Source organism: Mycteria americana, chromosome 7, assembly GCF_035582795.1.
Source record: "Mycteria americana isolate JAX WOST 10 ecotype Jacksonville Zoo and Gardens chromosome 7, USCA_MyAme_1.0, whole genome shotgun sequence".
NCBI classification, from domain to species: Eukaryota; Metazoa; Chordata; class Aves; order Ciconiiformes; family Ciconiidae; genus Mycteria; species Mycteria americana.
This window is the reverse complement of record NC_134371.1, coordinates 47,618,738-47,643,243: the sequence shown is the minus strand read 5'-3', so window position 1 is coordinate 47,643,243 and position 24,506 is coordinate 47,618,738. Positions and strand designations below refer to the sequence as shown.

Genomic DNA, 24,506 nt, shown 5'->3' with positions numbered 1-24,506 from the left:
AATATTATCTTTAAATATCTACTTTGCATTTCAATTTACAGAATCATGGTCCTTGATAAAATTTATTATCTTTCTGAGTTCACTGGGACTTGTAGCTAAATGTGCTAAATTTGCTTCAGAGTCAGATTCTGTCATAGGCATTAGAACATTTTAAACTGCTTTAAAATAGTAGTGAAGATGGCACACAACAAGCAGAGTCCCTCTGCAGTAGTCTAAAGGACTTGGCATCGTTTCCAATGTAATAATAGCCTTGAAGACAAAGTTCCCAGGTTCCTATGGACAGCTCCACAGGTTAATAGAGCAAAGAAAGGGCAAGCCTCTCTCTTTTTATAACAGAAATAGGGAGTGTAATACCTACCAGGATTCTGCACACTTGCACAGATACAGAACTTGCCAGAATACCAGCCCTTAATTTTTTCTTCAATATATCTCCTAATCATACTCAACAGATTTCTTTCCTTAGGCTTGGCGTTAGTACTGCTGTGCATTCTAATGCAAAGAGGCTTAAAATTCAATAGAGTATTCTTCAGGTAGAAAAAGAAACCTGATGACTGGTACTTTCTAATCTCTGAGGTAAACACAACAGCAACAGAAAATCAGCAGAGATGTTTTAGCTTTTATTGGAAACCAATTAAATGCACACACCTGTTTTCTTGAGGGTTTTCTTGTGTTTTTTTTTTAATATTGATTTTATTTCACTTATCAAAATAAAAATTATGTGCTGTTCTTAAAGTGCTACACAGCTTGTGAACTTTTCAGGGACAATGACTCTCTTTCCTAGTACCATGGTAGTATAAAACACAACGATATCCTTTTAGGCAAGATTAATAATAATACCTGATTCACATTACAAAACCAGCAGTTATTGTCTCATTGATGATCAGCATAATACTTAAGTGTGCATGCAGTTTGATGGTATTAATTACATGGTAAGCACCCTAGCTGAATTGAAAGCTTTATAAGGCTGATAATGGATCAAGACAATTAGATTTTTTTAATTTTAAGACTGCTTGTTTTTTTAATCTGATATCTTGATTAGCAGTCATGTCTCATTTTTCCCAAGGATGAACTGAACATTGTTTTATTGCTTGTGTCTGTCTGTAACAACATATCTTAGCTCAAATAATACAAGAACAATTTAAACCATACATAAGCAATGCCAATGCAATTGGTTTTCATATATTTCATCTTCAAATCATTAATTTCTGCTTGGTTTTGTGCTGCAAATTAAAATGGATTGTTAAGAACAATGATATACATTACTTCAGTTTGACTTTAAGTTGCTATCATCTATGAATTCTGACTCATCCTCTTAATTTCATCATCTTTCTAACAACATGTTCTGCTATGTTCAATTGAGCTTTAGAGACAACAGCACAGTGACCTTCTTTCTAACCTATATTTAATTTTTACAGTTTGAAGAATATGCATAACAGATTTTCCCTCACCTGCTTCAAGTAAACAAAGCAGCAAAAGCTGTCGTTTTACATCTATTTTTTAATGTATGTAATAGTACATGTTCTTCATCTTGTCTGGTATATTTTGCATTTTCAAAGCTCAGCCTATAAAGAACTTTGTGGCAAATCAGAATAGTTATGAAATACAAGTTGAATTTCCTTAAGGGTAAATTGCATGGTAGCAGGATAATTCATGGGATACAGGAAAATAGTCCTTGCCAACTCACTCAGCTATACTGTCAAAAAAGGTGCTTCAGCAAAGGTGATTTCTTGTCTCTTTTTCAGATATATAATTGTGGTAGCATATGTAGTGAGAAAGTGTCTGAGTCCCTGTATATTTAGATTAATACCTTAAAGAATGAGAACTAGTGTCTCAGTATGTCCTGTTTTACATAACTGCAGAGGTTCATCTTAAGTGTGAAAAGCCTGTTTTTATAGTTCTTTAGATAGTAGCTTGTATCCTTAGGTTTCAGTGACTTCCCATAGTACTGAGTTCCTAAAGTTAATTAAGTGTCATGCAAGCATGAATTATCATACCCTTGCACCTTTCTCTCCATTGGCACCTGGAAATCCTGGGAAACCAGTTGAGCCCTAAGTAAGAAATCAATGCAAATATCAGAGGATATCAATAGCAAAAGAGTAGTATAACCAACATTTAATTTATATGTAAAGCACACCTCCAAAGTCATGTACATTGTACACGTCAAACTTGCAAGTGTGACAGCTCTGATGAATAGCTGCAAATTAACTTACCATAATGCCTCAAGTCCAGAATGCATTAAAAAAATCAATGTATAGAATGGACATTATTTGTCATCTTATTAGACAATAAAGTATACATTAAATCTGCACCATTTTTAACAGTAGGAAAGAAATTATCAGTAACAGCCCACTAGAAATAACTGTATCATAATGACGAGGAACAAACAAGGCCTTGTTGCCTCACAGTATAAGAATTCTTTTACAAAATAACTTCATTCAAAATAGTTGTAAGGTGTTGCCACATCTGAACAGTGGTCCTCTATTCACTTTACTGAGCTGTAAATTACTTCAGGTGCTTTATTCACTGTAGGCTGACCACCGGCTGGTTTCATTTAACTGATACATGCAATTTGTACATGTGCTTATATGCTCATCTTGTAAGCAGCATTTATGGGGAGATTGATTCTATAAATAGAAACTGCTTCCAGGCATTATTCCTGCTTCTTCTTTTTTCTCCCCTTTCTTCCTGCTAACTGCCCAGTCTAATCTGAACAGTACTATTCTTTATTTCTGGTATATAAGTCCAGAGCGACAGCAGACTCGTTACCTGCCAAGGTGTTAATTTGTCATAAGGGACTTGGGGTCAAAGAGGTGATAGACTTCATAAAATATACTTTTAAGTGACTAGAGATGAAAATCAAAGCAGTGTTTGGTCTGGTCAGCCACTAAAACTACTGGCCAGACTCCCTGCTGTGATAATGTATCTATATCTGTGCAGCTTGCTATTAGTATTTTAGTGGCAAATAAAATGCATATAACAAAAACTTAAAATAGAATTTCTTGGTGCTCTTCTTTGAAATGTCAGTAAGTATTTTTTCCTGTTTTCTCTTTTTCTTACTTATGTTTTCCTTTTAATGAATCTTGTTTCACACAATCATTCCAATTATCCATTAATGACTTAGGGGCAGTACAACTTCACTGACACTGATTCGAATGAAAACCTGATTGATATTCACTGGTAGGAGAAAAGTAAAAGATTTTCTTTTTTTTCTTCCTTTCTTTCTTTCTTTTTAATTCTTCACCAGTTATAACTTAAAATGTGAATAAAATGGTGAAAATTCTACTCTGTGAAGCCCAAGCATGTTCTTTATAATTAAAAGGCCAGATGAAAAAACGAACTCTAATGATCAGGCATTAATAGGCATGACTTGGTTGTAAATATCTTATATATACAGTACTTTTGTAATTGTGTTAATCAAGAGGAACTGGACAGGGGAAAAAAATATAGTGAAAATTATCAGATAATGGCAGTACTAAGAACAATTCTCAGAAGAAAAATAATGAAAAGTAAGTAAGTGACAACAAAAAGAACAGTGTGAACCTTCTTGACAATACTGGGACAAGATTTCTTATTTGCTTTATACAGCTAATGTTTTTCTGCTGCTTCTTTTTTTCTCTCTCCCTTATGTTAACTTGAACTGGACTGTGAATAAATTTCAAAACAAGTCTCCAGTGAGTTGATGTATTGTAGCTGTTAATGCTCTTGCTTGGAAGTTTTAAGTGACAAATTAGAAGAGCAAACAGTGAATTCAGCTTGAGAACTATTTTCAATTTTAATGTGATAAAAATTTAATGTAATGAAATTCTTGATCAAGTCTTTGCTGAAAAAAGAATCAATCGACTTTCATTTGAAGTGTTACATCATTTTTGTTCTTAGAACTGAATAATGTAAAACCTATTTGATCTTAGACTTTTCAAAAGACTGTTCTAAAGGAGAACAAAAAGACAGACTGAAATCTCAGACATTTGAGTTAAGAAACAGAAGCAAAAAACCATGTCTCTCAAGGTGAATAGTTTTCATGAATACTTTCCATAGATGGTTTTGATATTTTTCACTAATTCAGGGTGTTCAATGAATAAGCATTCTTCAGGTAGTTCATTCACTTGACTGAAAAGGGCCCAAGTATAGGCCAAAGTCAGAAAAACACTTTGCTTAGCCAGCCAGGAAGTTGTATTTCTTCCAAAAAAATCATAATTTCGAATTTGAAAATAAAAATAGATCCCAAAGTAGAGCAAAGTTGAGAGTTTTACTGCAGGTTGATTGTTCAGTTGTGTAGAAAGGGTAAGGGATTCTTTTACTTGCAATATTTCCCTAGATGAGTCATCTTTGAGACAGTCTGGAGATACAATGTCTCCCTAATGGCCTCCTCTACACTGGGAAATGTCTGTAGAATTATGGTTTTATACCATTTTTTCTTTCTTGCTAATCTCAGAAAAGAGAGTTTGCAATTAATTTAGCATGCCCATTTCCTAAAGCTGTGTTAGGATGTCCTTTTTAAAAATATGTTTCATAGAAATGTTTAAAAATATAAGCCTTCACTTAAACCAGAAGCCACCTATATAGTTTTCTATTGCAATCAAAACATAAAAGATAGCTGAAGGATAGATGTAGGCATATGAATCTACTAAGGTTGGGTTTTGTCATGTTTGTCTTAACAGAAGCAAAAGGAAAACATGATGAAAATTGTAAATTATATGTTTCAAAGAAATATGGCTTCTTCTGTGGAAGAAGCAGTAATGACACAAACGGAATCCTTGTACCACACAGAAAATCCCCATCACTATCAGCATCCATTTAATGATCAATATAGTGCTCATTCTCCTTCAAGCATATCAGCAGTTCCTTCGTTTTCAAATTGCTTAATGCATGCCAGTCTGATGCTCACACAAAAACACAACTCATGAGAGGACAGCAAAGGTTTGAAGGCAGTAGAGTTAAAAAGAGGAAAGATAGTGCTCCTTAAAGAGCCTGCCTTAGGGATCCAATGTTTTTAAAGATTTTACTTCAGAACATGATTGTCAAGAAAGAAAATGTGAAAAATGGCCCTTGCTTTGATGCCCACACCCTGCTTCCCCAGACACACAAATAAAATAACTGCCATCGTGACTAATGTCAAAGCACATATGACATTATGTGCATATGTGTCAAAGCACATATGACATTATGACACAATGACAGCTCATTTACAGCTCACCTTTGGACCTTGTCTTCCTGGATATCCTGGCAATCCGGGTACACCAAGCTTACCCTGCAATAAGAAGGCAGTGTTAAATTTTATTTTACCCTCCTTAGTAGTTCAGCAAACTTCTATAGAAAATATTTTTTCCACAACTTAGAGTGATGATAGTTCATGGAATATAATATTCAAGTAAATAAATTTCTCATTTTAGCTATTAATCACCGGTGGGCTTAGGTCCCCAAACTTAAATAAAAATTCCACTCCAATGAATGAGTTCAGCAGAGCCAATATCTCAGTGTCTTCTTTTTTTCACCCATGAAGTGCTGTGTAGTGATGTGGGGCTGAGGTCATTACATTATTAATATTCTCTAAGAAATCAGCGTGTGTTAATAGGTTTAAGTGAGAAGAAATCCTTTTTAATTTAAACTATGTGATGGCTGCCTTGTTTTCCACAGATTTTTCATGAATAAGCATTTGAAGAATCAACTTCTTTCTTGAATAGTTCTAAACTGTTTGAGACTATGATAAATCATACCCCACTGACTATTTGCTGACAATAGATTTGTCAACAAATATTTCCACCTTGCTATGTTCAGAAAGGACAACAGGATGAGTAGTCTGATCAACACTGACATTAACCATTCCTAGAAATGAAATACAGTACCCTACCCCATTGAGTTGGTCTCTTCAGACCTCTAGAGGATGAGTGATGGTTGGCCACTTTCAAAGGCAAGGGAAAGCAGTTTCAGTCTTTGAAACATGGGAACTCTGGGGAAGAATTTGCCTGTTTGCCTATTCTAAACACAGTCCACATTCCAGACTATCACATTTTGGAGAAGATCTCAATGGAAAATATGTGATTATACAATATAATATGGTACTTTGCAGTAACCTTAGACAAAGAAAAAGAGGAAGGAGGGACCTGTATAGGAAAGGAAATTTGCCAAAATAAACATGTCAGTTCTTAAAAAATGCAGCACATGAATAAAGATGTTGTGTATTATCATATTTATGTAAGTGCATGTGTCTGTCTGAGAAATTATTAAAGAAGAATTCTTTGATTTATGAAAATAATTATAATGCTGCCAGTTACGTGCCACACTGAAACAAGCTGCACACATTATAATGATTGAAATGTTTTGCAGCATGACAATGCATCAAACTCTTGCCAAATTCACTGAAAGTTTTGTGCCTGATTTTATGATTAAGCAAGCCCAGTTGCCTAGGTTTTGCGTCTGGATATGGATGGTTTTTTGATTTTTTGATAAGCTCTTTTCTGATACGTTCCTCATTTTTTTGGCACCACACTTGGCATTTTCTTTACTAAGCAAATCCAGCCCTAGACCTACTTGGGAAAGAGAGTTTTCTTATCATGGGATCAGTTGAACATAGAGAATAGAAGACTACTCTGGTACTTTCACTACTATGGAAGAGTAGTACCTTTGCATTAAATAAGTCATAGGAATGACAAGGGAATAGGACATTGATAACTGGTCTTACAGGCACTTCCCTAATATTGTGGGGAGATCTAAGAGTTCACAAAGATTATTCTAGTCTTTGCGCTGAAATAAGTATCACAGGACCATCATCATAGAATTCTCCTGTGACCCACTCTGTTTTGGTCAAGTATCCCAGAATATCCACAGAAGATGTTTGACTTTCAATGGGCAAGAAAAGGTATAAATATTTGTAGAAAAGGGGAAACTTTGGGTCTACAATTCCAAGCCCAGCTAACAGTGTTATCAACACCAATAATTTTTTCAAATATCTTCTGATATTTAGGGCTTCAGATTCTGGACTTGTGAGACTGTGAAAGTCCTATATATGTCATAGTGAAGAAGAAATGCTTGAAATCATGAACATTCACATTGAGTAATTTGAATAAGAAGAATTAAAAATAACTCAAATTCATATTTAAAAACTAACAACTCTAAAAAAAGGTTTATTTTGGTTTGGTTTGGTTTGGTTTGGTTTGGTTTGGTTTGGTTTACTTTGGGTTTTTTACTTAGGTTATAAAGACTTGAGAAACACAGATTATTTTGTAGATGTCCTCAGTCAATTAATTATTCTGCAGATATCATGACAACAATACAAATTTTTGTAAGATTCCTAATATTCTTACATTTTTGTCAGGTCAGCGATACTGAAAACAACCATTGCCATGAAGCATACAGTTCTTTCTGGAGAATGCAAATATATTGTAGGTGAAGATAATATGACCCTTATTATACCAGATTGTTTTGCTGATCTAGTTAAAACTGAGTATACTGGCTTTCTGGTGTGAACTCAGCCTGCATTCATGTAGGAGAATTGTTTTGAGTTTCTTTTTTTGTATGTCCTTTGATTCATGACCTAATGAATCAATTCAATGACCTAATAGCTGGTGAGACATCTTGCAAAATTGTGGAGAATATTAATTAATAAATAGTTCCCAATAGCTAAGTAAACCTGAAAATAAATCTTTTTTGTAATGACTGAACTGAGGTTTTGGATATATACTTTTCTAAGAGTTATGAATTACATTAGGCTCAAATTATAACCCTAACATCTTTCTGAACTTCTACTAATGACATCCTTGCAAAAAGTAGCAACTTCTGATGAAAAGGGAGTTTGTTCCCAAGTTTGAAAAAATGAATAAATTTTTTTCTGCCTGGCAAAACTCTGAGCTGTGAACCTTGTTACCTTTTTAGTAGTACCACATGCTTATTAAGATTTCAATAAATACTTTCAAAGACTTTATATAGATAAAAAGACAGAATAATTAATCATGATGTCAGATGGGATGTTGCTGGAATATACTAACTGTTCGTATTTTAAAGACAGCAAAAGTGAGAAAGAAATGTAAAATGCACTTTCTGTGCTATTCTTTTCATGACAGAACTAGCATTAGATCCACAGTTACCAAAAAATGTAAAGGGAAATATTTGCACTAGTATCTTCTCACTTTTGTGAAATATAGTATACACATTTCTGAACCATCATTTTTGTTTTATTTTATTTTATCATTCTTTCCCAGTTATCCAAAATGCCACTGCTGAAATCACCTTTCTTTTCTGATGCTCTCACCCAGTGAAATATGGTACCTGCACATGCATTCCTCAGCCTCCTTTCCTCCTCCATATCAATCTCAAGTGTTTTTTGTTGAGGTCAGGATTCTACAGAGATTTGTACTTATCTTTGTGTTTGTTCTCTCCTGTATTTCATATCACCCTCCTTTTTTCAGTCATCCCTTTTAACAGCCCCTTTCACTTTTGCCAACCCTATTTTGGATTTTTATTCAGGATATGTTTTCTGTTTAAAAGAATCTTCATGTCACAATTTGTCATAATATGACTGTGAATATTAATTCACTCTCCAGTAGCACCTTTATCCTCCTTTGTGCCGAACTATTTTCTTTGCATCATATTTTCCTTAGCTGGTGTGCACTGTATGTGATTTGGGATAAGAATTTAGCTGCCTTACGTGCTGAGGAAGTATTATAATGCCTTTTTGTATACTTACAAAATAATGATTCCCAACACTGGTTCAAATGTGAATTCCAGTGGTCTGCTGTAGTAGTGTCTCATAAAAGCTACTGTTCGGTAACTAAAGATTTTGCAGATCTTGTTTTTTTAGTGATGAAGATCATGGGTTCCATCTATGTTATAAGGCAATGATATATTTATGTTGATATCTGGCTACTGACCTTTTCCCCAGCTGGACCAGCAGCACCTGGGTCCCCAGATGGACCTGCTCGACCTTTTGGACCTTCTGGACCGTCTTCTCCTCGTGGACCTGGCTGACCAACTTCTCCCTAAAATACACCACCTTATAAATATGGAACAATTGCCTTTATGCATATATTAGAGAGACTACCTACAGTTACTTGAAAATAAGTTTTCAGTAAATGTAAATAGAGATTAGAATCATAGAATCGTAGAATCATAGAATCATAGAATGGTTTGGGTTGGAAGGGACCTTTAAAGGTCATCTAGTCCAACCCCCCTGCAATGCGCAGGAACATCTTCAATATCAGGTTGCTCAAAGCTCTGTCCAATTTCCAATTAGGAAAATACCACTGCTTATGTTCATTATATAAATGCAAATACATATAAATTAGGCACTGAATATTACTTTCACAAGTGTAAGAGCCCAGTCGCCTTGCCTTAAGAGAGCTGCATTTGGAAACCGCGTATTCTTGTTTTTCCTTCCCTAAATTCTTGTGAAGGCACCAGTCCATAGAAAGAAAAATGTCTGTATCTAAGTACTTATGTGGATACCATCTTCACAGTTATTTATGTATACAGACAACAGATAGAGGCCAGGAGCCTCTTGTGAGAATTTTTTTTAGAACCTCCACAACACTTCCTATGAAAGGAAGTAAGTGCCCATTGGGCTAAATAAACAACATTTTGGCAGAGATCTGCAAGATGCTAGGTTGGAATGGAAACATCTTTATCCTGGATAGATTAATTTTCCTCAGGCAAATACTGGAGATCTTGGAATCTGGAAAAGGAGATTCCTTAGGAAGAAGCTTAGTGAAAAGGATATTCTCACCCTCTTTATAACTGTGCCATTGTTGATTCACAAGAACCAAATCTCTGCCTCAAATCTGTGCATGCACAGGGAATAGAAATAATTTAAGCTACTAGCTTTTACTTTATTTTTGGTTTAAATTTGTTTGTTCACTTCAGTGATCCTTTCAAAATAATAACACTTAAACTTTTTAAGAACATATGGGCTATGAATAAATGCTTACCCGGTCACCTTTAAGGCCCATGTCACCTTTAAATCCTGGAAAACCGTCTTCACCCTGAAAAAGGCAGAAATGCATGTAACAACTCCTAGTAATAGAGAGTTTTGTTTTTTTTCTGCAGACAGAATAAGAAAATATATTCACTAAAGATTAAAATAATTTGCATAGATCAAGTGAGAACTTCAGACACCAGAAAATCTAATATGGCTATTGCTATTTTAGAGAAAATATATCAGTGCACTATACAAAATGACCTTTTAGTTTGAAAGTTCCTAATAACAGCTGTTTAAAGCTGTTTAAAATCTGTTTAAAGATAGAGACAATATAAATCTTCTGTTTTATTATGAATTGTCTTGCAAAGTCCTTTCTTAACTCGGAAGCTTTTTTTTGATTATCACTCTTTTTAATAAGGTCATCCATTCAATTGACTAAAAAATTGGTGGCAAATTATTCAGTGTTATTCTTTTTGATAGCAGAATCCCCCTTTTAATTGATTTTTCTTTTAAATTAGTGTCTTAATAGTATCATGAAAGGAATAAAAAAATTGGCTGGTTGTGACATCTTAATTAAAAAAAAGACATATATTAATGTTCATAACCTAAAAGAAGTAGTCATTTCTATATAGTAGTTCAGTGTCCGGCAATACTCAGCCCTGCCTACTCTCATTGGCTGACATGACTGAAAGGAAGTAGAAAAACCAATGGACATTAAGACTGAATCCATATACAGTGGCAAAACAGGTGCATATTATTGTTATTCCTAGTAAGAATTACTTATTTGCTGCCTGGTAAATTCAGGCAGAGAATTTACTCCAAGCATTTTAATAGGTCTCCATGCTGAAGTACAAGCAGACAGTACTCAGACAAATTTCACTTAGACCTGTATAAGCTAGTTCAGGTACAAACAGAAATCTCCAGAGTTGTTCAGTGGAGTTGTTCATGACTTCCTCTAGCATAACTGATCAGTTTTTGGTTCCCTCTTTCTTAATCTAACTCATCATACAACTACTGTTCAATATCCAGACAACAAAGATTATTGACTGCATTTTTATCTGATGCTTAGTTATATCCTGGGAGCAAAGGTCTTTGTGATGAATGAGCACATAGTAAAATGTTTTACTATGATGCTGTTAGTTTATATGCTGAAGTAATACTGCTGACTTATAATCTGAGCAATATTTGGACTGTCAATAAAGCCAGGAAAGAGTGATACTGTGCTCCATGTTACTGAAAAAAACACAAGAAAGGCCTTCTATTTCATCTTCACTTTGAAAAAGAAGCTTGCATTTTGCATTCCTGGGCCCACAAAAGCTTTATCTTCTCCTTGATCAGCAATTGAGACAGATTGCAAGGCTAAAGCCATTTTGACTCTGTTCAGAAGTAGTCATGCTGCATGCAACAAATAACCCTAGAAAGGGTGATAGAAATAGATTTGCTAGTGGCAAACAGCTCAAAATAGGTAAGGAGACGTTAAAATTAAGAAAAAAAAATAATCAAACAAGCAAATATAGTTTCTCAATAGTATGTGTTCAGGTAAAAAAAGATGAGGTAACCCATTGTGATTCATTGAAAAAAATATACTAAAAGCCATTATAAAAGCAGGTTTCCCATGCTTTCTAGATCGTGAAACTAAGCTTTATATGGTCATCTTATATTGCATAAATTAAAATTTCAAGATGGTTTTTCTTAAAATTTAGAGAGAGGTGAAGAAGGCAGAGTGCAGAATACATGAAAAAAGCTTTAGTTGTAAAAGTTGCTCAGTTATGGCCATGGACAGTAATAATTATACGAGAACACTTTGCAACATATCAGCAAGGACTGACCATGTGCCAGCTACTGACCAATGGCTGCCAAATGAACTGAAACTTTTCTTCAGCTTTCACAGTGAGGTTCCAGCTATTGAGATCTACAAGAGGTTGATTTTATTCCATGTAGGAGGAGAGAGCTGAATGCTCTATTTCCTCTTCTGCTGTTAACAAAAAATAAAATATCTAAAGAGTTCTAGTCACATTTACTGGTCAGTACAGAGATGGACCTCCTCTGATATCCCTGGGACCCTTCCAGATCTACAGAGGCTTTCCTGAATGATCAGTTTATTTATTTCTGTCTCTTACAGTGCTTTGCCCTATGTAATGGCATCTGAATAATTTCAGCAAAAAAGGCCTGTGTAAGAGACCTTTAAAGCACTGTGAGGACAATCTATGAAATATCTTTGTGTGACCTTTTGAGGTATTCAGTAGAGTTCAGTGTCTTACTGCAACTGTGAGATCAACTTTTAGGAACATAGAAATATTGTGGAGATTATGCTCATCAGTATTAATTGATACACACAGATATATACACACATATATTAAGCTTATTTATATGTGATTCCTGTATTTTGTCCTAGCCAGATATTAATCAATCAATAAGGCACAAGAAAATCTGGTTTTTTGAACTGTCCAGTCTCCACAGGTATTAAACACACTCTTTTTCAGCTTAGATTTAATGAGCAACTCTAAAATGAGTACTCAGACTAGACAAACTGTGGTTTAGGAAAGCCTGAAAATGTGCAGCAACTCTTGGCATCTGAGCCTGAAAGAGAGATCTCTAGTGCTAAAATCAAGGCTTTTTGGCAAGTGAGTCCTCTGCTTCAGAAATAGCTACATATATATACACAGTAGCCACCAGAGCCACAAGGCTGAATTTGCCTTTGTGGTCAGGAGGTATGACTGGTGGTGTTTGTTATCTGTCTCTCATTCTGAGTGCTGAGGAAAGTGGGAATTTAAACCAATACTGGCTGTAGTTTCAGCCACTGCAGACCATCAGAAGTCAGTAGAGATCACAGTAGTTGATGTTTGCTCTAGTAAGAGCTCTACATACAGAATTAATGGTATCAGGGGAATGTAAAAGCTTCTTCACATTCATATATATGCATCTGACTGGGGCTGTCCATCACTTTGGCAAAGCCAAAGATCTGGGACAAAAATACCTGGAACCTAGAAAGCCATTGGAAGATGTACACAAAAAATACAAAATCTAGCCTACAGCACTATCAAAACAGATAAAATAATACTATTATCACCACAAATCTCTCTGATGCACAAGCTTCTCAGTATCCACTATAGTATCTATTAACAAAAGAGGGGATGTCTAATGCTCTAATTAAGAGTACCTTAGAGAGAAGTTACTTAAACTGGTGTGAAGAGGATCCAAAACGATTCTAATAACTGAAGGTTTTATATTCACTTTGTACCAGTGTAAATAACCACGGAGGTCACTGATTTATGAATTGGGCTTGGTATGTCCTTAGGGTAAGGCAAAAATAAACCCACTGCTTCAAGAGAAAACACACTGCAGTGAAGGAGACAGAAGATGTTGCATTGAAATAAGGAACACAGAAAAAGGGAAAGGAATTAAATGCAGTCAGATTTACCTTTTCACCTTTGGATCCCTTGAGACCACGGACCCCATCAGCTCCCTAAAGAAAGAATATAGAGAATTACCCACATGCATATATTCAAACAGGGGTGGGGAGAGGAATCCAGTAATTAAATCCTACCTTTACACCACGAGGACCTGGATAGCCAATGGGACCCTGAGGACCTGGAGGCCCCTAAAATACATTGGAGTAAAGAACCTTTGTTTGTACAGTACTTGGTTAGCAAGCAGTTCTCTTCTGAGTCTAATCCTTGTTCTTTCACTATAATGCAGCAGTCCTGTGTGAGACATCAAAATAACACTGGGCTGCCTGGTGCTAAGAAAAGTCATGGCATCACAAAGCACCCTTCAATGTCACTATAAAACTATTAATAAAATTATGAATTTGGCTCTACTTGTATATTTGGAAAACATCTAGCCACAATATAAATTATCTGAAACAATGGTAATTGGAAAATGAAACAAACAAACAAACAAAAACAAACAAAAAGACACCAATTAGAAACCAGTGGTGTCTTACTGGAGAAAAATTATATGTTAATTATGATGATGACCCAAGTCAAAAGTAGAGATCAAAATAATGGTAATAATAAAAATCATGGTCTTTAAAAAGAAGAGATTCCAAACCTGAAAGCTAAAAGGCTCATAGTGCTATCAATACTGACTGGTGTCTGGATGCTGTTATTTAGTGTTTGCTGAGCATTTTAAAGATGCTTAATTTCAATACTATACAATCTGCTGGCAGTGTCTGAAGAAACTAAGTTCTGTAAACAGTGGAAGCAAGGAAGCCTGGAAACATATGTATCTCTATCTGAGGCTGAGCTACTTTGTTGATTTTCCGATGTCGGAGATGGACAGGTAACAAAATCTTTCCCTAATGGGGCCATTGATAAGGTCTTTTTCCCCTTTCCAGTTGTGTCTTTTCACAAAACCTTTAGACTGTTAACATCTCTGAGAAATAAAATTTTCTATCAAATTTGGCTGAAATTGATCAGTAAATTCAAAAGGCACAAGGAACAACTGACAGGTGGTCACATACCTGTACTTTCAAAACATAAATGCTCTGTGTAAGCTGTATTTTCTTAAGACATCAGGATAAAATCTACAAGCCTCTAACAGATAACAACATTTTGGATAAATAGTAATATGCTGGTGTCAGTGGAATTGTACTTTCTGAAATGTCCTTTTCATTCATTCATCCTATTTATCCAGAATACAACCTTTCAGTATTGCCACTGAAATCAGTACTGCAACTGAAACTGACTTCAGGTGCTGTAAAGGGTGCTATTCTGGATAAATAAGAGTCAATATTGAGCAAGCAGGACACTCTGAAGAGCCCCAAGACCCTTCAGTGCTTCATAAAGAAATAAAGGAATTACTTTTCACTGTCACTGACTTGAAGGTGACCTAAAAAATACAACGTGTATGCATGCATTTGTAAATCTTCAAAAAACAAGGTCCTGAAGAACCCTAGTGGGTACTCAGAATCACAGAATCACAAAATCACAGAATCACAGAATCATATAGGTTGGAAAAGACCTTTAAGATCATCGAGTCCAACCATAAACCTAGCACTGCCAAAACCACCACTACACCATGTCTCTAAGTACCTCATCCAAACGTCCTTTAAATACCTCCAGGGATGGCGACTCAACCACTTCCCTGGGCAGCCTCTTCCAATGCTTGATAACCCTTTCAGTGAAGTAAAATTTCCTGTTATCCAGTCTAAACCTCCCCTGGTGCAACTTGAGGCCATTTCCTCTTGTCCTATCACTTGTTACCTGGGAGAAGAGACTGACCCCGACCTCTCTACAACCTCCTTTCAGGTAGTTGTAGAGAGCAATAAGGTCTCCCCTCAGCCTCCTTTTCTCCAGGCTAAACAATCCCAGCTCCCTCAGCCGCTCCTCATAAGACTTGTGCTCCAGACCCTTCACCAGCTTTGTTGCCCTTCTCTGCACACGCTATACTCTATACAATGGAATTGTAAACTCAAAACTATTTGCAAGTTATCTATATGAAATGTGTGCAACTTTTATTGATTGCCATTCTGTCAACTCCACAATCAGTTTTACTTTAAAAGAGTAATCTCTATATTACTTAGAATCTCTATAATATTTAGCATATAATAAATATGTTTGCCTGCACACAGATGCTTTGAATGTGTCATGGGTTTTCTGTTATCTTCCTAAATAGTTCTTGGAGCAACAAATGTGTCACAAAGCTGAAAAACTGCCAAAGGTTTTCTTGAAAGCTATGTAAATAAATGGAAAAGTTTTAAAACTCACCAATGCGCCTTTATCTCCAGACTGACCCTCTTTGCCAGGATGACCCTGATTTAAGAGAAATGTATCTGATTTGGAAAATACTCATTTTTTGGTAGTGACATTTTATCATACAATCACACTTATTTAAACACTTGAATTTAGGTCACTAATCACCCTTCTTCTGTATTAGAACACACACACACAAAGTTTTGAGGAAAGATTTTCATTTCAATACTGATTTAATTTACATAACAAAGTAAAAGCTGGACAATAGTTATGTTAATGTTTTTAGGAATATCCTGATCACCCCTTCTGTTTAGTTAATGTTTCAGCAGTAAGAGGTTTTTAATGCAACACAGTCTCAAATTTGATTTTGAAACAAGCAGGGTGATTAATATTACAGCATGAAGATATTCCTAAAATTATTTAAAAGATTATGGCATTTATTGCAGAAGCCAATAGAAGGCTGATCTGGTTTTAACAGTCTATGTCTTTGTTTTAAACTGTGACTTGCTTTTAAAACAAAATAAGTTTATGTCTTAGTCTTTGTTCTATATCACTGACATTAATACTGCAGCACTCCAAACATTAACCGATCCATTGTTTTTCTTTCTTACAAAATTTACACTAAAATGCTGCAAAATTTAAAGACAATTTAATGAAACTAAAGCCTCATAGCAGATTATTGTTTATGAGAATCAGTCAGGAATCCTTTTTCTACTGATGTTCATCAGTCTTATTAGAGGAGCATAGTAAATCTCTAGTTTTGCCAAGCATGTGGTCCCACATAACATGTAGCCAGTTACTAAAACCATTCATGTTTTGGTGTCACTGACATCCAAAATGTTTTCAGAGTGTCAAATATGATATGACTTTGATATGGCTGTTAATCTTATATGACAAACCCCTGGTGCTTATATTCAATTTTCTAGCCTTGGAAAACAGTTTAAAATATGTTCTTTATTAAAAGAATTATTAAAATAAAAAGTATTTGATACTTGCTTACCAGTGATTGTTAATTTTCCTTTAAAGAGTTTGTCTTACTAACATTGAATATTTGTTATTTGTTTTTTAAAACATACATTTCCGTTGTTTAATCCTAATCTCCTAGAATATGCTTTCTTCTGTACAAAATTTTAAATCTCCATCCAGCATCAGAGGTCTCTGTAACATTAAATGACTTTAAAAATGCTGCTATTAAAGAGCATATTGGTATCCCTTTAGATGTCCAGTAATTCCAGTACAATATACCACTTTTAACAATGTCTTGTCTTCAAAATAGGACATTTCCTCATATAGAAGTGAAATGAAATAGCATAGCAAGACTTTTCCTGATCTCCTGAAAAAATGCTCTTGAGCTTTCACCTGATCTTAACACAGGTATCATGGGAGCAGTTATAAAGCTCATTGCAATCAGGAAGGTGCTGCTTATTGCCTTCAATCACTGGTGTAATTCTATGGTTGTAAATAGGTCATGTCAATTAGAATGGACTTAGTTTAACCTGCCTCTCCTGCCCTTCCTCTGAACAAACCTACATGTGCATGAGGGAGATGATAATTTTGGGTAGGTGTACTGGGTCTGGCTGGGATGGAGTTAATTTTCTTCATAGCAGCCCATATGGTGCTGTGTTTTGGATTTGTGACTAAAAATGTGTTGATAACACACTGGTCTTTTGGCTGTTGCTGAACAGTGCTTGTACAATGTGGAGGTTTTCTCTTTGTCCCATTCTAACCCCTCAGTGAGAAAGCTGGGGGTGGGCAAAAAGCTGGGAGGGGACACAGCTGGGACAGCTGTCCCAAATTGACCAGAGGGATATTCCATACCATATGATGTCATACTTAGTAATAAAAGCTCAGGGAAAGGAGAAGGAAGGAGGGGACATTCATGGTTATGGTGTTTGTCTTCCCAAGTTACCCTTATGTGTGCTGAAGCCCAACTTTCCAACAAGTAGCTAGCCATCTAGCCACTTGTTGGAAGTAGTGAATGCATTCTTTAGTTTGCTTTGCTTGTGTATGTAGGTTTGCTCCACTTATTAAGCTGTTGTTACCTCAACCCATGAGTTTTCTTGCTTTTGATCTTCTGACTCTCTCCCTCCATCCCACTGTGGGAGGAGTGAGTGAGTGACTGGGTGGGTGCTTAGCTGCTGACTGGGGTCAATTCACCACAGTAGGGATGCATATCAGGTACAGACCTGTGCTAACACCTGATTATCTCTTACAGCATTTCCCCCCTGCTTTTAAGGTTTAACAAGATGCAGATTTTAAAATAATGCTTAGGTTTGGAAATCAATATTGTTCCCAGCATGCAGAAAAGGATAAGGGGGAAAGTTCAAATGTTTAGACAATGATTCAAGATATAGACTTCCAGCTGGACTACCATTGCATATTAACATTCTCCATGAAAATGGTACTTTGGTAGGTAAAAGAGATATTGTGAGAACCCTGGGTACAATTCTGTATTTGTAATATAAGCATCTATGCAGTGAAAGACCTGCAGTCAGTTCTGTTGTTCTTATCCTAGCAAAACCCTGCTAAAAGTCAGGTTTAATAAGAGCAGATTTAACCTAAAAGAAAAATTGTAAGGGAAAATGGCATGGGGAGGAGAGAGATGGTCTGACAAATCACACTGTCTAATGGATCTTGGTGATATAAAAAGATGATGTTTTTCATGCAAGAAAACTACTGTGTATGAATGTCATTATGAACAATGATTCCATTTAAGTTTAATGCCTGAACTGTAAGCAATCCTGCTCAGGTGGTTACAGTCTCTGTTCACGTGAGTGAATGCATCCTCAGAGCTATGCTGAATTCCTTAGTGATCACAAGATTCTAAAGTTTGCCTTAGGTCTGTCCCAGTGTACACAATGAAAGAAGCAGCCCAGAGATGTAATATGCACCTTAGGTCAGGAAGCAGAGAAAGATCTAGTCTATTCTATGTTTCCTCAGAAAACAAGTGGTGAGCATTTTTACAGATGATTTGCTTTGCCATACTGACATAGTAGGACTACAGTGAAACAGTATCTAGTCATTTGTGTGTCAGTTAGGTTATTTACACATCCCTGCAGATGTTTCAGATGCGTTTCATCATCTGGGACCACATTTTAAAACCCCACAGCCATTTTTAGCAGCTGCTTCAAAAATGTAATTCTCTTAACAGCTCAAATGATACAGGGGTTTTAGATGGATTTTATAATGCTCTTGCCAGCTAGGACTACCAGTGCTTTTACTCTACATTTTCTTTTTGCAACACAGGTATCCAGAAATATTTATGACTTGGTAAAAGTATTTAAACAATCAAGGGATGAAATATTTGGTTACTTACAGGAGGCCCATCAGAACCAGGAAGGCCAGGAAGGCCAGGCTTGCCTTGAGGTCCCTAAATGCAGTAACAGAGACACATCTTAAGAACAATAGCGAACATTCTATCATTTGCTAGGATGAAGGAGGATCATCCTTGCTGAGGACTGGTATGTCCTAAACCAGCAAACTACCTTAAATCTTTTTAGTATTTTAATCTCTGTTAAAACAACTGGCGAACACACCCCAGGTGTAGAATAGCTATAAGAATAATAATAATAATTAAAAAAAAAAAAACAACAGGAAAGAAAAAGGAAAAGAACCCCCACCCATATCCAATACATTTAACTCTAAGAGCCAAGGATATAAAATCTAGTTATACCTAAATCTCTTGATATGGATATCAGGGATAAACCAAAAATATAACAAAATTAAGCCCATAAAGATACTATCATACAATATATAAGTGCAAGGCCAGTTCTTACAATCGTTAGCCAATACAAATCACTCATATTTTTCAATGAGGTGCTTGCCTGAGAACAGGCTTCAGGAATTACCCTATGAACATGCACACACACAGTGCAAGGTGGGGAAGAATTCTCCAGTGTAAAAAATTAACTATTATTTGGAATTTCAGGAACAAAAGGATTCATTGTATGAAAGATATAGACAAGATCAAGAGGCAAAGAGTACAGGTTACGGAACCCCAGTGGTCATAGCTGAAAGGCATAGTACGTCTTTGTGAAAGTCTCTGGAATGCGTATATTGTGGACCTTGCCTATTTTGCTGGAATAATACTTCTTAGGCACACAGGCAGGTAAAAAGCATGTATATTGTTTCCTGAAATCTCCTTCAATTTCTCCTAAAGTATACACTAAACAGTGACGGGAAGCAAAGTCAAAGAAGAATCAATAGAGCAGGAATTCAGCAAAAAGGGAGAAAAGTAAAATTAGCATAAAATTCAACAATGACATTTTTTAAATTAACAGAAGAAATGTTTCAAACCACAAGAACATTTACAAACAGATCAGGAAAAAAACACCAAGTGACACTAGAGTATGCCAATTACACTGCAGAGTTATGTCAAAATATAATCCTTGAAAAAAGAGAACAGAATCAGACTTGAGTAGGTAAACCTTTGTTACAAAAAAAAGATTAATAGAAATAATTTCCACAGCTTGCTGTGAAATTAATTAACATATAAGTACGCACTGTTTAATATTGTAGATGGGATTCCGAAGCTAATAACAGAAAATTAATCCAAAATAAAGGGAGGAAATTATGCTTGTGAAAAAGTGTATATGAGAGGAAAGCCAGGCCTCCATTGGTTATTCATTTCCTTGATGATTTCAGGAAGATCTGCTAATTTTTAGATCTTAGGTTACTATTCTGTAAAACATAGCAAAGCCTTTAAGCACATAAGCAAGTTGTTGCACAGAACTGACTGTGAAATACCAGAATAATGCTGTAACTTACTTTTTCACCAGGAGGTCCAATAGGACCTTGCGGACCAGGAAGCCCCTATTAAAAAGAAACCAGTGTGAGAAACCAGGGAGAACAATATACATACATTCACCCTACTAAAGGTCCCTCATTAATCTGTTTAAACACACTGGCAAATATAAGTGGCTTTTTTTCCCCTTATGAGTTAGATCAGGAGTTTTGTGTGAGCCTTTTGCACAAGCCACTATTCTGGCAGTAGGTCTGTAACAAGATCCTATTCAGAACCCTCCTCCAGGTGTGGCCGTTCCTGCCGCATTCCAGGAACACTGAATGAGTCATTTTTCTCCTGAATGAAAAATCCCTCTGAAAGCTTACTTGAAAACTCTGCTCCCACTGCCCTCGGCACATTTGCAGCATTATTTATAAAGTCCTTGAAGCTTTATCAGTTTTGCACGTGAAAAGCTAACCTTTTAGTAATTTCCATTTATTAAACATTTGCTGCACATTACATCGTATTTCTTGAGAGTTATTTTACACTTACTTGTGGGCCTGGGATTCCTTGCTGACCAGGAGGTCCTGGTTCCCCTTGAGGACCCTACCATGCAAAAAAATACCAGGGCATTAGGTTTGCATTTCTGCACTACAGATCTTCATTGTCAGGACTAAAAGGAATACAAACTCATCTTTGTTCCTCCCTCTTTAAAGTCTACCACCAACTTTCTATCCAGTATGATGTTTTTTCATGCTAATGAATACCATGGCCTTTTCTTTAATAGAGAGTAACAGCCCACACATAGGACCTAAGCACTGGAGTCCATGGTGCTAAAGGAGCTTGAGAGAAAGCACGGTTAGGCCTTTTGGCTGAAAACTAATGGAAGGCTTCTCTTTCCTGTGTAAGATCATAGTGAATCTGAATACCTTGACAGAAAAGTTTAATTAAATGGAAGGGATGGCATAGTGGCAGGGACAAGACAATGTGGAAAGGATTCTTAGAATATGCTCCCTTTTTAATTCCCAGCTGACTTACTCACCATGTTTCCTTTTGGGCCTGAAGGTCCATCAACACCTGCAATGCCCTACAACAAACAATATAAACATGAGCAACTTTCAGCGCACTTCTATTTTTCTTCTGGAAATTGCAAATACGAAACAGTTCATACGTACAGGTTGTCCAGGGGGTCCAGGTGTACCTCTGGGGCCCAGTAATCCCCGTGGACCCTGTAAGAGAAGAAACACTTATTAACACCTGCATGACTTTTTCTGAACAAAGAGAGGCCCAGGAGCAGGACTGGGCAAGGAATGTCATAAGGAGCAGGAAGGATGAGGGGGAGGCAGCCTGGGGGTTGAGAGAGAAAGAAAGAAAGAAAGAAAGAAAGAAAGGAAAAAGGAAAAAATTCACGGAGAACAGATTCTCCTGAAGGCCACCATATGTCTGACCAGGACATCAGTGGAAGGGCCAGCTTTGATTTAGCCACTGTATGGTCATTTCAGAGAACGGTAGGAGATAACTATTTATATTTCCTGGTGCAGAACATTGGCACAGCATCTTCTACTAAAGTTTCAGCTGTGTCTTGGCCTGAAGGTCTGACCTGAATAGTAGCATACATGTTTGTATTCCTGTCTTTAGAAAACATGATGGTCTGTCATACTCTATACTTCTATTCTAAGTAGTATAGAGTGCTTTTATCTGTAGTGAAGATCCAATAAGCAGTGTTTTTATCTGTAGTAAAGATCCAATAAAAAATTAAAAATTACTAATAATTTTATTATAATAAATGCGAGGCATTCTGGAAGCCAAAATCAGATTTTTTCCTCTTACCCCTAAAAAATTCTACAAAAGACCAAGAGCTATTCTCCTCAATAAGGTGAGCAAGATTTGGTCTATAACATAATCTTTTGGCTTTATACTATGTAAATGAAGATTACTTTTCATCATTTGTGTCATCATTCATGTCACACTGCTAAAGTAGGCAGGACTGAGTCTCCAGTCTCCTCATGTACGATATAGTCACAAATCACTAACACTCTGACTCTGTAGTGATTTCTTCCTACTTTGCGAGTAGGAAGCAGTACATCATACGTTTAGGGTAAAATTCCCCTTTCTGAGGCTTGAGTTCTTGCCTGCAATGCAGAACTCTGCTCTGCAGTGACAGCACCTGCAGAATTCCAACTGACAGCAGTGGAAATTCTGTATGTGAAACAAGTGTAAAAATACACGATGAAGCACAGTAGTGTGAAAAAAGAGAAGCCAGGCCTTATTTTCTAATAAATAGATGTTTGGAAAACATTTTCAAAGCAACAGGGACTTGGTTATATTCTCATATATCAAGGACTGCAGTGACTGATTTTACACAATAGGATAGGAAATAGCCTTTGTGATTCTGGAAGTTGTGTATACTTGGCTGGATATATCCCTGCCTTAATTCTAATCCTGTAAGTAGTGTTTCACCCCTAACAAAACTGTTCATTTGTTTGCTTTTCAGCCAGAATCAGTAATCTCTGTATACGCACACACGCGGTAATTTTTATACCTGGAATTCAGGACAGTTCAATAGAAAGGAAAAAAATCTGTGAGTGACTTTTGTTTGTAACAGAAACAGAAGAATAAGAAAGCATTGCTTACAGCTTCACCTGGGAGACCTCTTGGTCCAACTTCCCCATCTTCTCCCTGTTTTTGTATAAAGGGAATAGAAGTTTTAGAAAAAATGAACATGTATCATGACCATATTCCCATTACATGAGGATTCACTCTAGATTTTACTGTGTAAACAGCAACTTACTCTTGATCCATCTTCACCAGGTAAGCCAGGAGGTCCCTGTGGGCCACGGTCTCCCTGTAGAATAAGGGAAGTCATTAAAATAATACATCTGTTGCTGGAAACAATAATGGATGGGAAGGGAAATGAAAACAAATGTATTAGCTGAAGTCTGATGTGTCAAAACATGTCTTGACACAATGATACAAATCTGTAGCTTATAGTACTCAGTAAAGTATTTTATTACATTAGTATAAAAACTAATGAACATTATTGAAACAATAAACTATTTGTGTTTGTAAAACGTCACTCTGTAACTCTTCTAGGCCCCAGAACACACACAAACTACTGCTACAAAAGGCAGTTTTACCTGCATTTTTCTTTGTCTCATCGGCACCTTCCCCCTCCCCCTACACAATGTGTTACTGCCAGTAAAATAAGGCATGTGTACATGGGTCAGAAGTTAATAAACCATTTGCTGGGCCCTGGAATATACATGGTGAAGTGCACTGACCACCTTTCAGAACCACGCACCCTGGCACCAGTCATTGAGAGCCTTGGGACTGATTTGTCTGAGGCTTTGGAAGGCAGCCAGACTTCCACACTTCCCCTCAGAGGCTGGGGCTTTTCAAGTCTATATATGCAGAGCCTCAGCAGATTCTGGACCATACTTTTAGGATTTATTTTTCTTTCCCCATTTCTAAAGAGAACTAGTGTGCTGCATAGCTCAAACACCACTGACTGACCTCTTTCTGGGCAGCGGGTTTTTAGACTGTGACTTCCTTCTGGCATTGGACAACAACCAAGTATTCATGCTGTTTTCCGTAATTTTATCAGTGTCTCCAAGGAGCCTGACCACTGCTGTGGATCCTAGCAGAGATATATGGAGTCACTCTTTAGTGGCTCTATTCTTTACTCTTTCAAACTTTCCTAAGGAATTTTAGGTAACTTGCTCTCTTACTCCAGAGCTATCTAATATTACGGATGTCAGGATTTTATCCTACTGCCTTTCTGTCCTCTATAAGTTGGAGTCAGCATGGGAGAGAATGAAATTCTATGAACTGCACTTTCATACCTGTAAGAATAATTAATATAGAAATTTCTGTATTTTGCTAAGTTTTGGAATTACTCGATGTGATCTGCTGGTAGAGCATGTGTTTTTCTACATGCTAAATGACACTCCTGAAAGATGATCTGTGCTCTGTCTTCCAATTAATATCCAGGTGAAGATTGACTTAATATTTGAAAAATATTGAAACAGTTCATCCCCTCAAGGGCTACCTTTCTTGTCTTGGAATCACATGGCACTTAGAGTTAGATTAGGAGCTTGTGTCCTGGTATTGTCGTGCAGTAAGAACAAAACTTCCTATCATTATCAGCATTCTCAGTTCTTCAGTTCACTAATTCTTTCCT

General features: G+C 36.4%; 1 protein-coding gene across 3 annotated transcripts in view; it reads right to left on the bottom strand.

Annotated features, from left to right (window-relative positions):
- COL11A1 (collagen type XI alpha 1 chain) overlaps window positions 1-24,506 on the bottom strand; it is a 164,385-nt gene that overhangs the window by 66,951 nt on the left and 72,928 nt on the right. For all 3 annotated transcript variants that reach the window (XM_075508229.1, XM_075508230.1, XM_075508231.1), the window contains 14 exons: window positions 23,118-23,171; window positions 22,961-23,005; window positions 21,502-21,555; window positions 21,369-21,413; window positions 20,879-20,932; window positions 20,371-20,415; window positions 18,920-18,973; window positions 15,619-15,663; window positions 13,455-13,508; window positions 13,329-13,373; window positions 9,918-9,971; window positions 8,865-8,972; window positions 5,195-5,248; window positions 1,995-2,048 (listed from right to left, as the gene is read on the bottom strand). In XM_075508229.1, the coding sequence (XP_075364344.1) occupies window positions 1,995-2,048; window positions 5,195-5,248; window positions 8,865-8,972; window positions 9,918-9,971; window positions 13,329-13,373; window positions 13,455-13,508; window positions 15,619-15,663; window positions 18,920-18,973; window positions 20,371-20,415; window positions 20,879-20,932; window positions 21,369-21,413; window positions 21,502-21,555; window positions 22,961-23,005; window positions 23,118-23,171 (765 nt within the window). The remainder of the gene's footprint in view (window positions 1-1,994; window positions 2,049-5,194; window positions 5,249-8,864; window positions 8,973-9,917; window positions 9,972-13,328; window positions 13,374-13,454; window positions 13,509-15,618; window positions 15,664-18,919; window positions 18,974-20,370; window positions 20,416-20,878; window positions 20,933-21,368; window positions 21,414-21,501; window positions 21,556-22,960; window positions 23,006-23,117; window positions 23,172-24,506) is intronic.